The sequence below is a fragment of the Ictalurus furcatus genome, chromosome 23 (assembly GCF_023375685.1).
Source record: "Ictalurus furcatus strain D&B chromosome 23, Billie_1.0, whole genome shotgun sequence".
Classification (NCBI taxonomy): Eukaryota; Metazoa; Chordata; class Actinopteri; order Siluriformes; family Ictaluridae; genus Ictalurus; species Ictalurus furcatus.
The window spans coordinates 5,477,908-5,495,101 of record NC_071277.1 but is presented as its reverse complement, the minus strand read 5'-3'; the positions used below and the strand labels follow the sequence as shown (position 1 = coordinate 5,495,101).

Sequence of the window (17,194 nt, the reverse complement as noted above, 5' to 3'; positions counted from 1 at the left end):
AAAACTGTATGTGGCGGCATTCTTTCTCAGTCTCTCACTCAATTCCAAAGGTGATTTATTGACCTGACAAAGGCACATTTGTATTGCCAATGCTGGGAAATGGAACATTTTAAAGTTGTAATATAATTCATAATAACAAGAACAACAATACTGCTATCACTACCACTACTACTAATAGCTAATGTGTGTTAGCTTGTATGTGTGTTTGTTACAAGGTCAGTTACATGTTCCTCTGATGGTGACACACAAGGACATACTATGAACTGTGCTCCCTAACAAAAGAATTCATTCCTAAATACTTACAAGTTTGTTAAATTCAGGATAAATGACATTTTCTAGCATGGTTCTCAGTGTCTGCCAGTATTATTCAGTCCCTCCAGGAAACTCCGCAATATATATAAATACAGGAGCTATTTTTTCAAAATGACTGCAGATTTTCTGCAGATTTGGGCAAAGACCCGTCGTGTGACATCATCACAACACGCCGTGTGACATCAACACAACGCACATTCAGCCAAACCCCCTTTCGATTCATGTGCGTCGAACATGAGTACAGCTAAAAAGTCTCATTTACCAAAAAACACCACTGTGAAAGACAATTTCATGCACCTGCAATTTCGCCAATTCAAGTAATTTTCAACAAAAAAGCAAAAAAAAACTGCAAATTGCATCACAGATTTTGAAAAAAGTCTCAGCAAAATCAAGCATTTTTGGCTGGAACAATCACAAAAAAACTCATCAAATTCCTGTACAGACTGATGGTTAAATCCAAAAGACAAAGCATTTATGCTATGTGGTAAATTGATTTTTTTGTCTTATTGTACTCCTGAGCCTGTGAAGAGTTAGTCAGTGTGTGTTGCTGAGAATAAAGAATGACTCAGGGCCATTTGAGTAAGGAGACTGTGGTGTTCGCTGAGCTTGTGGTACTGCAGAGTTTTACAATAGGTCGTTCCAGGATTTGCCCTTTTTACATCCGTATATTTAGTGTATATTGTCCTTATTATGCCTTGCAAATACTTTTTTGGCATACCAATGCACCTTACAGAACTCTGCATACATTGACTTTTCACTCTAACAGAAAAAGGTCAAATTTAGAACTTTTTCCAGTTTTCCCTTTAGGGGAATCCTTAAAGGTTCAGCGTAGAACCCTATAAAAGAGAAAGGACCAGAAAGGTTTCCAAGAGCATATTAGATATTCGAGGTTTATTACGTGTCACATTTTTAATTATATTATTTAAACGCTTGCTCAAACAGGCAGTGCTTGACTGAGAATCAACAGGTCTAGGATCTTTTGTAGGTCCTGTACACTGAAAAACTAAAGCGGTTCAGGTTCTGCTGAAGACCCTTTAAGACCTTTAAGTAGGAGTCGACAGATCCAGGCTTTGTTCCTGTACACTGGGAGACAGCAGATGCAGAATTCTCTGTAGTAAGGGACAGCAGGTCCAGGCTCTGATGTAGGCCATATTCAGTGGAGAATAGCAGCTCTAGGCATGAACTTTGGAAGCGAGGATGATGAGAGTGCTGTAGCATCCCTGACATTTAGGATTCCTTTAGCTTCAACTGTTAAAATACAATAATAATAATATATATAGATAGCACATGACACATGTATGCTGCTTAAAATTCCATCATGTGATGTATGTCTTCCAGCGTTACTGGATCCAGGCTTTGTGGTACAGCCTATGCACTAGGGGATAACATAATTACGCACTGGTGTAAGACCTGCTTAATGAGGAACAACAGGTTCTGACTGTAGCCCCTATTCAGAAAGCATACTGTAAGTTTGTGCTCTGCTGTGGTCATTGTTCATTTAGGTACAGCAGATTCAGGCTTTGCTGTAGGCAATGTGCAGCAGATCCAGAATCTTCTGTAGCCTCTGTTCCGTGGGGTAAGTAGGTCCAAGTGTAGACCATGTTCAGAAAGGGAACGCAAAGGGAAAGTCCATACTCTACTGCAGGCCCTGTTGAGACGAAACTGTAGGGCCAGGTTCTGCTGTAGGTCTTCTTCATGTCCATACACTTTCTCTCTCCCTCTTCTCGTCCGTGTATTTTACTCTCTCATTCTGAGATGGTCAGAACTGATCATTCTTAGCTTTGCTATTAGTCTACATATTTAAATCCATTGTACTGATAACATTCACGACAATCTTATAAATATGTTATAATATATGTTTTCCTGTCAGATTCCTTAATCCATGCCTATTTCTCAGGTTTTGCTATCCATGGCAATGTCACACAGCAGTGAATGGTGGTGGAATGACTCGGATCGATCTGCCAATGCGATACCGAACTCTAGCCTGGGTCCAGCTGAGGAGGATGGGGTGCGCAACTACTACGCCATGCTCTATTCGCTACTTATATTGGCGATTGTATTCGGGAATGTGCTAGTGTGTTTGGCAGTGGTCCGAGAGAAGTCGCTTCAAACCACGACCAATTATCTTGTGGTTAGTCTGGCTGTGGCTGATCTGCTGGTGGCTTCACTCGTCATGCCTTGGGCTGTCTATTTAGAGGTGAGCACAAAGTAATCAAAACCAAATTTATTCTGCACTGTAGGTATATTGACCCTGACCAGGATAAAGTGGTTACTGAAAGTGAGTGAGTGAGAGTGAGTGTGGCTGTATTTCATTTTAGTGGCGAATTGATTGATGGATGTTGTTGTGTCTCAGTCTCTCCATCTGGCTGGGAGTCTGAGGCAATAGGATGCAACAGCAAAATTTGTAATCTGAGCCCATAACCATAGGCAAGGTCAAAAAAATGACAGGGGCTTCACATGCAAATCCATAATCATTCTGTACAAAATGGACAGAAGTCAAACTAGAAGACAGTTTCCAAAACAATTTGGACAAAGAACTGGAAAACAAAAACGCCAAGTCAGAAACTTTATGAAACACAAAGGCAAACAATGGGCTATATCCACAGATTACTAAGACACAATGAACATAATTCAGAGCAACAAGTGGCAGCAATAATTAGGGGGCCAGCGTCATAGGAAACTAATCCATGAGAGGGTGATGAGATCCAGCCTGATATAAAGCAGAGTTACTATTACCATCCTGTAGTGGATTATTTTCCAAAAACAGTATGTTATAAATTGTGTTATTCAACTTATACCACAGCAATTTGCCAACAATTGCAAGTTTTAATGACATATCTTACATTTTACCATTTATAGTTACATTTAATGTTGTGGAACACCTGAGAAACAAGTTAGTTCCAGTTATGACATACGTTATAGCCTAAACCTCAACAGCAATCAAATCAGACTTAAAAATTCAACAGCGCTGTGATATAAACCTGAAGTAAACCCGAAGTGCCTCTATGATACTGTAGAGGAGCAAAGCTATTAAATCTAAATCTCTCAGTTCATTAGAGCGTGACACAGAAATAGCACTATTTACGATTGAGAACAAACATTTCCATTGATGAAAGCAGAATCTGTAATCCGGAGCTGAAGCATCTCTATCAGGGGTTTGTTAGATACAGCACAACCATCCATGACAACTGCTTTTCACAAAGGAATATGGAAGATGAGAATTGTCTGCGTATCTGTTTGTGCATTGCTTCTTATTCACTCAGGATCATGGGATTTAAGAACTGTCAAAAGGGACAAAAGTGTACTCATCTTGCTACATTGTATGTGTATGTATGATGTGGAAATATACAGTATTTGTCTATTCAGAATCCATTCCAATACAGCAATTATGTTGCTGAGAGTTGCGTATAAAACTGCTTCATTTGCAGGTGGTTGGTGGCTCTTGGCTCTTTAGCCGTTTGTATTGCAATATTTTTGTGACGTTGGATGTGATGATGTGTACAGCCAGCATCCTCAACCTGTGTGCCATCAGCATCGACAGGTAACATCACCACTAATTATTCTAACACGATATATGAAAAATTGTAGTTTCCCCAAATCCAGAGAGTTTCAAATTCGTTATTATTGAGTAGCAGCTGCAATCTGACAGGCCCTACAACAAACCAGTCAATTGTAAACTGGGTTTGTTTGTCTCGTCTGTTTTAAAACTGCTAGAAGTTTCTTTAAACAGGTTTTATACTTCTGCAGTGTTAGGTCACTCAACACCATTCTTCTGGAAAAAATGATCTAAGCAGGTATGATAGTAAAAACCGTAATGTGTGAGAACCCCGATTGAGGTACCAATTGTGTCCCAATGTCTTTCCCACTGATATTACATTTACATTTACAAATATGTCAAGTAAAGTGTATGTAAAATGTAAAGTCTCCTTCACATCAAACGTTATGCACATTTCAAATACATAAATGGAAACATGTAGGAAACAGCATTATTTGCCTATCCCAGCCCACTATATCTACACTTTATGCTGAAATATAATAATTTAAATGCTTCAAAAGTCATATTATTGTTACATTAATATCTAAATCAATTAGCTTGAAACATCCTTTTCCATGATTCATCCATTATAAGTTATAAAAAGTGTACATTTTAGTTCACATTCATTTTACCTTCACATTCACCCCTATGAAATATTTGGAATATTCCACAAGCCACATGTTCAACAGGAAGTTGAATGAGTTACAAGGGTTAGATGGCACCACCATCATGGAATCAACCTAATATAGGGTTGTAAATATTGTTTCCAGGTTGGGTATATTTCCTGTCAAAAACTGAATATTTTTCTGGACTTATAGATTAACTACAGTAACTTAGTTGAAATTTTATTTATTCAATGTATGATGAATTTGGAACTATTTTAAAATCGACCACTTATCAAATCGGGGGGGTCGTTTGCACAGTGGCTTAGCGTTCGAGGGTTCGACTCCCACTGCTGCCCTGTGTATGCGGAGTTTACATGTTCTCCCCGTGCTTCAGGGGTCTCCTCCAGGTACTCCGGTTCCCTCCCCCAGTCCAAAGACACGCATTGTAGGTGGATTGGCATGTCCAGAAGTATCCGTAGTATATGAATGGGTGTATGAATGTGTGTGATTATACCAGCGATGGATTGGCACCCCAATCCGTGCCCCCACCTTGTGACCAATGGCTTTGTGCCCAATGCCCCCTGGGACTGGCTCCAGGTTCCCTGCGACCCAGTAAGGATAAGCGGTACAAAAAATGGATAGATGGATGGATGGATGGATGAGCCAATCTGGCAGCCCAAGTTCTATATTATCACAAAGGCATCTTTAGGCCATATATTTTATGTACCAGGCACTAGAATAAAATATAGAATGGAAAGATTTATATGCCTGGAAGGTGTTTCCTGACTGTTTGCCACTCAATTTAAGAGCCAGTTGTATTACATTCATTGCTTTGGGATTAATTGATATAAAGGAGGGCGCACGGTGGCTTAGTGGTTAGCACATTCACCTCACACCTCCAGGGTCCGGGGAACACATGTGTGTGCGGAGTTTGCATGTTCTCCCTGTGCTGCGGGGGTTTTCTCCGGGTACTCCGGTTTCCTCCCCCAGTCCAGAGACATGCATGGTAGGCTGATTGGCATGTCCAAAGTGTCCGTAGTGTATGGACGGGTGTAGTGAGTGTGTATGTGATTGTGCCCTGCGATGGACTGGCACCCTGTCCAGGGTGTACCCCGCCTTGTGCCCGAGGCTCCCTGGGATAGGCTCCAGGTTCCCCGCGACCCAGTAAGGATAAGCGGTACAAAAAATGGATAGATGGATGGATAGATGAGCCAATCTGGCAGCCCAAGTTATATATTATCATAAAGGAGTTAGCGGTAGAAGATGGATGGATGTATGATATAAAGGAGAGTAGTTCAAGGCCAGATCTGACTGAATTGGACAAAGCTCATACTCTGATTATTAAAAAGAATGAATCTGACAGTAAGGCTTGTGTACATGAAGGTTAATCCTTAAATAAAACAGATTGTTTTGTCATTATGCATTTTATGATAATACAAGCCATCAGGAGCAGGCAAAGTATATCAATTTACATAATTTTACGTATAATTTTAATTATCGCTTTGATGACTTTCTTAGAAATGGGCCACCGTTTGTCACAATAAAACGGACACTTTTAATTAACTTTCAAAGTTCATTAATTTGCATACAGTGAGAGTGTCCGTGGATCTGAGGGGATTTTAATTACACTCCGAGATGAATAGCAAGGTTTGAACCTTTATCATCATTGTCATTATCATATGAATTATTTCAGCGACAAATCAAAATGCAATCAGTAGACAGGGAGAGGTATCGGCTAAACAGAGGGAAATAATAGGTCTGTCCGCATGGAGTGAAATGGGCAAGACTACAAAACGAGGACATTAATATTAATTCTGTTTAGAAACAGAAAGCTATCTTGATAATTATCCCTGTTCACACACATCCTGTCTTTACATTGTAGTATCCAGCCTATCTGTCCACATTCCTCTCTGCTCTTCCTCTTACTCCATACCACGCCGTCAAAGCTATTTAAACCTGAATCTCGATGCAGACTGCTGGGTGAAAGTGCTAATAACACACCTATCCTGGACTTGTCTGTCATTTATTATTAATGCCAATACACCATTACTAAAGAAAGCCTAAAATCCCTCTGCCATAGTAATCATATTTTAAGGGGCAATAAATAAATGCCTCTTCATTTTGAGCAAAGTGAAGAGTTGAATAATTAAAACCCCTGGGACAGCAGAATAAATTGGACAAGTACTGTGTGAAGTAGAAAATAAAAATGTAGTATGTGAAGGTAAGGTTATTCATGAATCCATGAAAAAGTCCTAAATGGGGAGAAATGCCTTGCAAACGTTTTCCCACCAGCACTTTACAGATTTGATAGGTATACTTTATATTAAAATATTAAAAATGTATGTTTTAGAAGGCACTGCTGTACTCAACAGCCATATTTCTCTTTGCTTTTTTTTTTTAGACTGCTGGTCTCAACACACCTTTATTATAATCATACAGGCAAATACTATATATATATATATATATATATATATATATATATATATATATATATATATATATATATATATATAAATTTATTGCCATATATTTGATTTATTTGATTTAGTTATGGAAACTGCTTAAGGAAATCTTTTGGGATTAACACTGGCATATACAGTATTTGTTCCTTGAAATAATGTTTTCCTTTGTCTTCCTTTACCATCTTTTTGAGCAGTTTGGCTGTTTCTTTTCAGGTACACAGCCGTGGTGATGCCTGTACTTTACAACACAACTGACAGTTCACGTAAAAGGGTGTCAGTCATGATAGCCACAGTGTGGATCCTGGCTTTTGCTGTCTCCTGCCCTTTACTGTTTGGCTTCAACACTACAGGTAATAATGCAGAAGTTTCTCGTCCCGTATCAGTCATGGAATTCCAAAGATATCTTGGGAATCCCATTTGTTGCATTTTCTTAACTGCTGTGTGGCCATAATATATTGAAGTGGTAATATACAGTCTCCTAACACAGTGTTGTTGTTATTCTTTAATGATTATTATCTAAAATAGATCTTTCTAACACAGTATTCAACTTGACTGCTTTCAGACAATTAAAACATAGTGTTTTGTACTTGTTAGTGCACAACAGTGGAATATATCAAAAAAAAGATATAATTTGACAAAGTTGTATTAGTGTTTCAGAATGAATTAAGTTAGGAATAAACCACAACAGGGCATGCTGTTACAAGAAAATAATGAGTGACACAAAAGCGAAGACTTTTACCACAGTTGATTATTTTCTTATAAAGGCATGTCCCAAAGTGTTATATTCCTCTTTATTCCTCTTATATCACAGCAATTTGCCAACAATTACAATTATTATTTATTAAACAATGACACATCATATTTTTATTCATTTATATACCAAAGTTACATTTTAATATTGTGGAATATCCACAAAACCAGTTAGTTCCAGTTATCGTTTATGTTACAGCAGCTATAAACAGTTACTCCCATATTTTCTATTGAAGTTAATCAGACAAAGAAAAGCAGCTTGTTACCGAAAAAACAATCTTCCCCACACTAAGGCAAAAAGTGACTAACCACCGACTGTTACAAAACACTGACACTGGGGTTTCCTTCCAAAATGTAAAATAAACGTTTCCTTACAAAATACCACAATGTTCACAATTATACAGATTAGACTTAGATTATGTGGAACATGCACCATACAAGTCCCCATGAATTACTCACTACTATGGAAATGATAACGTATTAGAACAAGTACATTAATATAAACTTGTGATATGAACCTGTGAATTATAGCCTGCACTACTGTCAGAACTCCTGTTATTTAAACACCTTCTCAATCGACAACTGAACAGCATTGTGCTATAAATGAAAACAGCACACGATAATGGAATCAGACTTGAACGTTACTGTGTGCTGACTGATTGGAATCAAAGATGGGATTCGCTGCTTCATGACTCTGAATATTAGATCGAAAGTCATCAGTAAAGAAATTAACAGAGCTGAGTTGCTGGTTTTTGTAAATAGTCAATACCACTGAGACCTTTCAATTAGATTTGGATTTTCAGTGGAATATGCAGAGGAAACCCTGCAGCCACTTGATATGTGGAGTAAGTCTCTGGCTGAGATGTAATGGATGATATACCAAGAAATCTTCCAGGAATAATATAGTAGCTTTGTCACATTGGTTCCCAATAGATTCCTCCTGCTCCATCTTCACTAAAGGCTGATTAGGCATGAGATGTTTGAATATATCACCAGAAAAACAAGATCATTCAAATGTGCAGTCCAAAGATTTGTACAGATGAGAGTACTGATTGCAGATTTAGACCCAGCTGACTCATCACCCCCAACCGTTATCACATCATGGCTTTAATGTCTAGCGCACAACCGAAAATGAGCTAATTTTGGTAATTGCTAATAATAATTGCAGTTAGATAGTATACACACAATAAATCGCCTAAAGTATGGGCCCATTAGTTTATTTCTGATTTCTAATGGCAGTCACACACTTTCTATTATTACCAGGAGTACTATAAAATGTATTTATGGTTTCTTTGTGTTTGCAGATGATCCACTGGTGTGCTCCATATCGAACCCTGATTTTGTCATCTACTCATCTGTAGTGTCATTCTACCTTCCCTTCGTGGTGACTTTGCTGGTTTACGTGCGCATCTACATCTTCCTCAGGAAGAGGAGGAAGAGGATAACGTTCCGGCAAGCCAGCAGTGAAGCTCCGCCAGGATTCACACTGCCAACTGCAGTAAGAGTAACACACATGTTCACACAGAGGTATACTGTAGACTGGGGGAACATGAACATGAATCCTTAATTTGTTTAATCACATTTTATTGCCTTCCAGCTGCTATAATGAGAAACATAATTAATCAAAGAGGATAATTCCCCCCCCATTACTGTTTAATTAGTAGATAGCTAGCTACACTCTGAGCTCTGAGAAAAAGGAGAGTTTTAAGGAGGAGAAGATAAAAGGTAATATTCCCAGGCTCCAAACTGGCATTCATCTTACTGGTGGGAGATCACAACATGTCCCAACAATGCCAGAGGAGCCAAGGGAGCAAAATTGACCATGCTCTCCTGGTGGGAGGGATGGCATACTCTCTTTCCCCTGTCAATCACAGCAACACTAACCAATCACAGGCAACTGTGAGTTTATGTATGAGGAAGAGGGTAGATAGCACAGATAGAAGCAGGTCGAATATGTTAAAGTAAATTCACACGTACAGCAACTCACAGCGACAAAGAGACCATTAGTTTTCAATGAGAATGACATGAGTGACAGCAACTGTTGACAACTAGATGTGGGCATGTCCAGTGACATGACAAAGTTGAGAAAAGTTTAACTTTATGCAAATTTGGAGTGACTTGGTGCAGTGACTGCTACTGGGAATGAAGACAGTAGAGTGCACTTTATCCATGATCCACCATGCTGCCTGTGAATCCGAATTGTTTCACGGACCCAGACAGTCCGGTGCTTGCACTATTGCCTCAGATCAATGGCTGCAATCACAAAGAGCACACACTGCTCCTCCTTCATTTCATAGGATATGATGCATATATACTGTTATAAAGGTATTTTTTTGGCAGTGTTATTAAAATAACAAGATTGGTTCATGGCAGAAGTCATAATCACTGCACTTACTGTCTGGCATCGACCCAAAATGCATGTCATGTCATGTTTATCAATATAATTGTACAGATCACACAGATCATGCCCCCTCCAACCGGAAATGAGTTCCTGGCCATGTCAATGTGTTAACATGTTGTTAAAACATACAAGAGACCATAAAATAATAATAGAAGGATCTCTCATGTGTAAAGTGTTAGTGTTCCAACATAGCATGTTACAGATCAATTTTGGATCACATGCCAAGTTGATATTATATTTCTCCATTTCAGATCCATTTTGCCCAGCAGAGCATGTCAGAAAGCATCATCTATCACTGAAGTAGATCAATCTAAGCCATATCCCTTATCATTGAACATGGTTTCCATGTCATTCCTTTCAAATTGAGCCGAGACCTTGAAACTGTTCCAACAAGGCCATTTCGCTGCTATTTGCTATCCCCCTCCTTCAATGAAAATGTTTACACGGATATTTGACCCAAGCACAACACAGGTTGACCTGATTTTTATTTTATAAACCTCTGTCAACTTATTTTCATTATGAGCTTCATCTTAGCATCTTTCTAAATTAGCTATAGCATCATGTTAGTCTTTCCACTTTTATTTCTCAACGAGTGGGACTAAATTGGATGTAGTTTATTTCAGCTAACCCTGTATGCCAATCAGAATTAGCAATATGCTTACAGCATCTACCTGCTTTAACCCACCTCAGAAACTGAAACGACTTCTTTCCTGCTCATTCAGACTTATTTCCCCATGAGCAACTGCGAGAGTATTTGCATCTAGCTAACGTTTCTTTTATTTTGTAACCCATTTTTAGAATAATAGTTTATAGCAGTAGAATACTATGCATGTTCATGGTGAGTATTTTTAACTTCTATGAGATACTAGTAATCATTGAGTGTAGCAGTGCATTAAGATGTCTACACCTAGTAGTGGGTAATTAGCTGGTAGTGACTGTGGTGTATCAGTTGTACCTATAGTACAGTTCAAATGAGTTTTTGTATGGTGAAGCCGTAATTAAATAGTTTTTTTTATTATTATTTCTTAAATCTGCCTCTGATGAATGCTTATTACATATCAGATCTCCAATGTAATTTTTTTAACATTGCAAACCTTGTGGCTTTAATTAACCTTGCCTTATATATCTTATAAGTTTATATGAATTATATATCATTTATCGAGAAGCCAAGAAATTCTGAGGAGATTCTGAGGAAACTGTGACTTTATCCCACACCTGTGTTTGTAAGTAAAAGAGGGGGAATATACTTTTGCTTAAATCTGAATGAGATTCTGTTGTTTGAAGTTTATTCACAACTGCAAAAAAAATAAAAATAAATAAAAATAAATTCTAAAGTTAATACATTTTAAATACTAAATATGCTGTTTTATTTATTTATTTATTTATTTATTCATTTGTGTATGTATTTATTTATTTTACCATGCATTTGGATTCTACTTTATCCACTTCTGGCTACTCATCCTAAGGTTAGCACATTAATTTGGGTGGAAAACAATCAGATTTGAATTACAGAGGATTTCCATTGCCTAATAATCGGTGTGCACATGAAAAGGTGTATTACAGAGCCTTGCCGTGAACATCCATACTTAATCAAAAAAAAGTTAACTTTATTATTTGTTTTTTGTTTATATTATATACAGTTTACATTTTTTTTAAAAAAAGAAGGTCTTTTTAAATTAAATAAACGTATGCAAAACAAATGCTCTATTCTAGACATGAACCATAATTAATAATAAAGTGTGCATGTAACATTCCTAGTGTCTTCAGCTCAACTGAAATAAAAACAAAAGATGAGCGTCTGGTGGTTACCGTAAAACTTTGTATATACACACACTTCTGTATGGGGCCACAACAGACCACAATGATCACGCCTTATTAAAATGTGCCTGCATTTTATTATCTCATTCCAACACCTTACTAAGCTGTGGCTACGCATGAGGATCTCATTACTACATGTTAAAGAAGTCATGGACATGCATTATTTTTATTAAGCAAGGATATCACCAGCAGGGCTTTGCAAAATATAGATGTGCAAGTCATCTAGTCATGTATAATATGTGAAAGATGGTTCTTCTTTCCTCTTCCTACTCTTCCTGCTCTTTTTCCCAGCCTGCTCTTAAACCTTCTCTCCCTTTCTGTCTTTTCTTTCTCCTCCTCTCAAACTTATTCCGTCTGATTTTCTTTCTGACTCTCTCCCTAAGGAGACCTGTTTGCAAGAGGACGCTCGGAAAGACAGACATGACCTGTCTCCCATCCGGATCAACGTGGTAAATGTGTGTATATCTAGTGTGTGTTAAACGTGCATGCTCTTTCAGCATGCACTTTATTTAGCCCAGTGAGCATAAGAAATAAAGAGAAATAAACAGCATGCTCTTTGAGTATGCTATTTATTTATCCCAGTGAGTTTGTTTTGTCATGCTGTATTATTACTCCTGGGGCTGCAAGCTGCGAGCTGGAAATTTGCAATCCCGAAGCGCAGGTTCTTGGAGCACGTCATGCTGGGTGCTCCGTTCCTTTCTCGGGGTCTCAATGCTGCGCTGTCATACCAATATTTCACACCAATTTTCATCCTAACAGATAACCTCACCAGTGAACACGATAGTTAATATGGCACTGAACACGCTCGGGTCTCAGAGTGAGTGAGATGAGAATGAAGCAGGAGGTGCAGAGAGGTCTTATCTTGATATGATGTATAGATTAATAGAGTACTTTCTTACCACATAGGATATAATTCGTTTAAACCAATAAGTGAAGAAAACAATATCACCAGCAGGTGATTTAGAAATGAACATTACAGTGTTTTTACATCCAGTGGAGGGCGGAGCTAATCTTAGACCCAGGAAAAAAAAAACTCTGAAAAGAAGAAACTAGCCATATATATTGCATTTCAGTAGTGTGGATCATGTTTTGCTCTAATTTGTCTTTGAAATACTATACTTATTAAAGGTCTATAAACACCTGTATATATTCCACACTGCACCTTTAATATCTTGAGGTTGTTGGAATACTGTTCCATTTGGAGTAACTAGCTGAGGACTCAGACGAACACTCTCACACATATTGTTATTGGTATTGTGATCTTTCCAGGAGAGCACAGAGAAGGTGGTTCATCCCCGGCTGCTCCCAGGCTGCCTGTGGCGTAAACGACCCAAAACCGTCCCCGTTGATAACTCCCTCCTTCCCCCGGTGGAAACGCCGAACTACTGCAGCATTAGCCAGGCTTCCTTTGCGCGTACTGAACCCGAGCCCAACCGCGAGGAAGAGGCTGGGCAAGAAGAAGAGCAGGCGACTGTGAGGAGTAGCGAGGTGAAGGAGATGTCTAACGGACGTGCTCGCACTTCAGTTCGGCCTGCTCGAGTTTCGCGGTGCAACAACCAGACCCGCTACAGGAACCGACAGTCCAGAGAGAAGAAAGCCACACAGATGTTGGCTATTGTACTGGGTGAGTACTGCTGCATGAAGTGTAGGAACATCCCTGACCCTGATAAAGACTAAAGGAAAATGAATCCATACTGTACATGAAAAAAGACCTTACACCTACAACAAAGTAGGTACTGTATGTGTAATAAAGTGTTTAAAACCCAACAATGCTACTGTACCTAATACACTCATACCAGTCTTCCACACCTTACCATGTCAGTGTCAGTTGTGTACTGATGACCCACCACTCAAATAATATCTGTTCAGTGGTGTTCCTATGGTTGTCCCTTTTTCTTGATATCCTTGCCAGGATATATGGGGTCTGACAAAATTGCACATACAGTAACAACAGTAATTGTGTACCTACTGAGTAACCTATACAATGGGAGAAATAAGTTTTGAACGCGTCAACATTTTTTTCAGTAAATATATTTCCAATGAGGCTATTCACATAAAATTTTCCCCAGACATCAGTATTAACTCATGAAATCCAGAACTACAAAGAATTCACAACATTAAAGTCTATAAATAAAGTTATGTATAATAAAGTGGAATGACACAGGAAAAAAGTATTGAACATGCCTAAAAAAAAGCAGGTCTCCAAGGCAAGATAAGGCAAGGAACCAGCTGAAATCCATAAGTAATTATACCTCCTGTCTGTGCAAATTAATATCAGCTGGGTTAGTACATTGATGGTCTATAAAAAGGCTTTTGGTTAACAAGGTGGCACACAAGAAACATCTCATGATTTGTAAAAGCAAAGACCTCTCCCAAGACCTTCGCAACCTAATTGTTGCAAAACATATTGATGGAATCGGATACAGACGTATTTTAAAACTTCTGAATCTTCCAGTAAGCACCATTGGGGCCATTATCCGCAAGTGGAAGCAACATCATGCCGTCATCAACCGGCCACGCAGAGGAGCTCCTCGCAAGATTTCTGACCAGAGAGTCAGAAGAAGATTCAGAAGAGTAGCCCAAGAGCCAAGGACCACTCGGAAAGAGCTCCAGAAACACTTGTAGGTAGCAGGTGCCATCATCACAGAGAAAACAATAGGCGATGCACTCCACTGCTCACGCTCACCCCGCAAGACTCCATTACTAAAGAAAATGCATGTCGAAGCTCATTTAAAGTTTGCTTGTAAACTCATGTGGACAAGCCTATGAAATACTGGGAGAGTGTAGTCTGGTCAGACGAGAGAAAAAATTTAACTTTTTGACTGTCATACTACACACCATGTTTGGAGAAGAAATGGCACTGCACATCACCCATAAAACACTATACCAACAGTGAAGTTTGGAGGTGGAAGCATCATGGTGTGGGGCTGCTTTTCATCACCTGGTACTGGCAGACTTCATGTAATTGAAGGAACGATGAATGGAGCCCTTTACCGAGAAGAATCTGCTGCCATACACCAGGATGATGAAGATGAGACGTGGGTGGACCTTCCAGCAGGACAACGATCCAAAGCATACAGCAAAGGAAAACTCTCAATTGGTTTCAGTGAAGAAGAAGAAAATCAAGGTGTTAGAATGGCCCAGTCAATCAGCTGACTTTAAACCAATTGAAGTAGATTTGAAGACAATATGTTTAGAAGAACGGGCCAAAATCACACCTGAAGACTGTGGCACAGATTAATTTCTTCATACAGGAAGCATCTTGAAGCTGTCATTATAAACAAAGGCTTACTCCACAAAGTATTAAATAAATTTCAGTTAGCATGTTCAATACTTTTTTCCTGTATCATTCCTCTTTATTACACAAAACTTAATTTATGGACTTTAATGTTTGGATTTCTTTATATGCGTGGATTTCTTGAGTTAATACCAAAGTCTGGTGAAAATTTCATGTGAATAACCTCAAAAAAATTTTGACGTGTTCAATAATTAATTCCCCCACTGTATGTCTAGGGAACCTGACAAAATGGCTGGACTTCTTTGTGACTGCATTGGTACAGAACTTTCAGAGAGCTTATTTGCATGAATCAGTGAAGAGGTGCCGATGGAAAAAAAAGTAAGTTGATGGAGATTAATACTTAGTTAGCTAATTCAGAGCCATTTACCTGCTATCTCAATTTCCTGCTGTGTACCTGGCACGAGATCCAACTCATCATCTGCCGAAGAAAGATAATGCGCACCTGCTCCGAGGAATCTGGCCTCAGGCCCACTGTAGTAAACAAACACCAAAGCCCTCATGTATCTCACTGATAAATCTTTATCGGAATGCCATTCTGGTTTACCACCTGACCTAATCTTTTGAAGAAAAGCCAGTGAGAGATTATAGAGTCATTGATTTAGTATCACATCACATTATTAGCTTCATATGCCTGTGAATTTAAAAGCGACAGATCACATCTCAGAGATCACACTGTGAGGAGCAGAGGCACCTGGGGAACCCTGACGAGTGTCATTCAGCCATCCAGACGAAGTCAGGCTCTGTAAAATGAGCTCGATGGCTTGCTCAGTTCCTAGAAAACAATTTCACACAATTAATGCTCTGTCTCATGATGTGTTGCGGTGCCTTGTGAAAGCCAGCATACCCTAAACTTGATGAATGACATTGATGGTAATCTGAACTGTCTGGTTAATTAGTGAGGAAATTAAATCACATTAATGACAGCTGCCTCAGCCCAAAGTCCAACTGGTCATTTTTGTTATTGGTTCTTTTCTCTTTTTTTCAAAAAAAGAACAAGCTTCACGTTGACTGGTGGATAATGAGAAAGTAGAAAGCGCAGCTACTGGAGATCTACCCTTTAACAGCACTAATCTATAAACACACTTAGGTATACAGGTTAATGAGCATGCCATGTTTGGTGATGTTTTAATTAAGAGTTCATACCCAGTCTTTTTACCTCTGTGTGTATGTGTGTGTGTGTGTGTGTGTGTGTGCATGGATATCCTCCAGGGGTCTTTCTCATCTGCTGGTTGCCCTTCTTTGTGACTCACATCTTGAACACTCACTGCAGGAAGTGTCACGTGCCACCTGAGCTGTACAGCGCCTTTACCTGGCTCGGCTATGTCAACAGCGCACTCAATCCGGTCATTTACACCACTTTTAACATTGAGTTTCGGCGAGCCTTCATCAAAATCCTGACCTGCTGATCTGCTGTAAACTGTGTGCCAAAATGTTAAAGACCTTTGAAAGCTGATCATAATCTGGTCATGTTCTAAATCACTTCATGCTTCCAACAAAGAACCCCAGTGAACCGGATATTTAAGAGGCCACTGGATGCAGTAATTAAATAAGGGAATAACGTGCCGACCTTCTTTATTCTTGGACGTTTGAACTGAGATCTATCGAGAGAAAATTGCTTTGGATCATGTTAACGAGACTCAAGGATGCAGTTGGCATCCATTGGACTAAAAGCTTGTGGATTACATACTACTTGAGGACCTAATGTGCATAATATGACCTAAAAGTTGTTTCGCATATCAGGAGATCTCAAGGGCTCAATCAACATGTGAGTCTGTACGAATCATGGACGTAACCAGACGATGTTCTGTTCCTTACATGTTCAAAGAAGCCTGAGTTTCTGGTCTGGTGCTTCATCTGTATTTGCATGTGTCTCTAAGAAGAGTCTGTCTCTGCCCTTTTGGATGGAACTATTGATGAAGTATTGTTAAGTATTGTTAAGTACATATCTGGTACTACCTTCTTTAAATGGGATGCTTTGAGCCCTTAAAGGCACCTAATACTTATGAAAACCAT

At 39.0% G+C, this 17,194-nt stretch overlaps 1 protein-coding gene across 1 annotated transcript; it reads left to right on the top strand.

Annotated features, from left to right (window-relative positions):
* The first annotated feature begins 2,282 nt into the window (after positions 1 to 2,282).
* drd3 (dopamine receptor D3) lies at positions 2,283 to 16,648 on the top strand. The gene is made up of 7 exons (XM_053612049.1): positions 2,283 to 2,509; positions 3,741 to 3,853; positions 7,128 to 7,264; positions 8,969 to 9,162; positions 12,267 to 12,338; positions 13,153 to 13,507; positions 16,391 to 16,648. The coding sequence occupies exons 1-7, from the start codon at positions 2,339 to 2,341 to the stop codon at positions 16,585 to 16,587; spliced, it is 1,239 nt and encodes a 412-aa protein (XP_053468024.1). The 5' UTR covers positions 2,283 to 2,338; the 3' UTR covers positions 16,588 to 16,648.
* Positions 16,649 to 17,194: the final 546 nt, after the last annotated feature.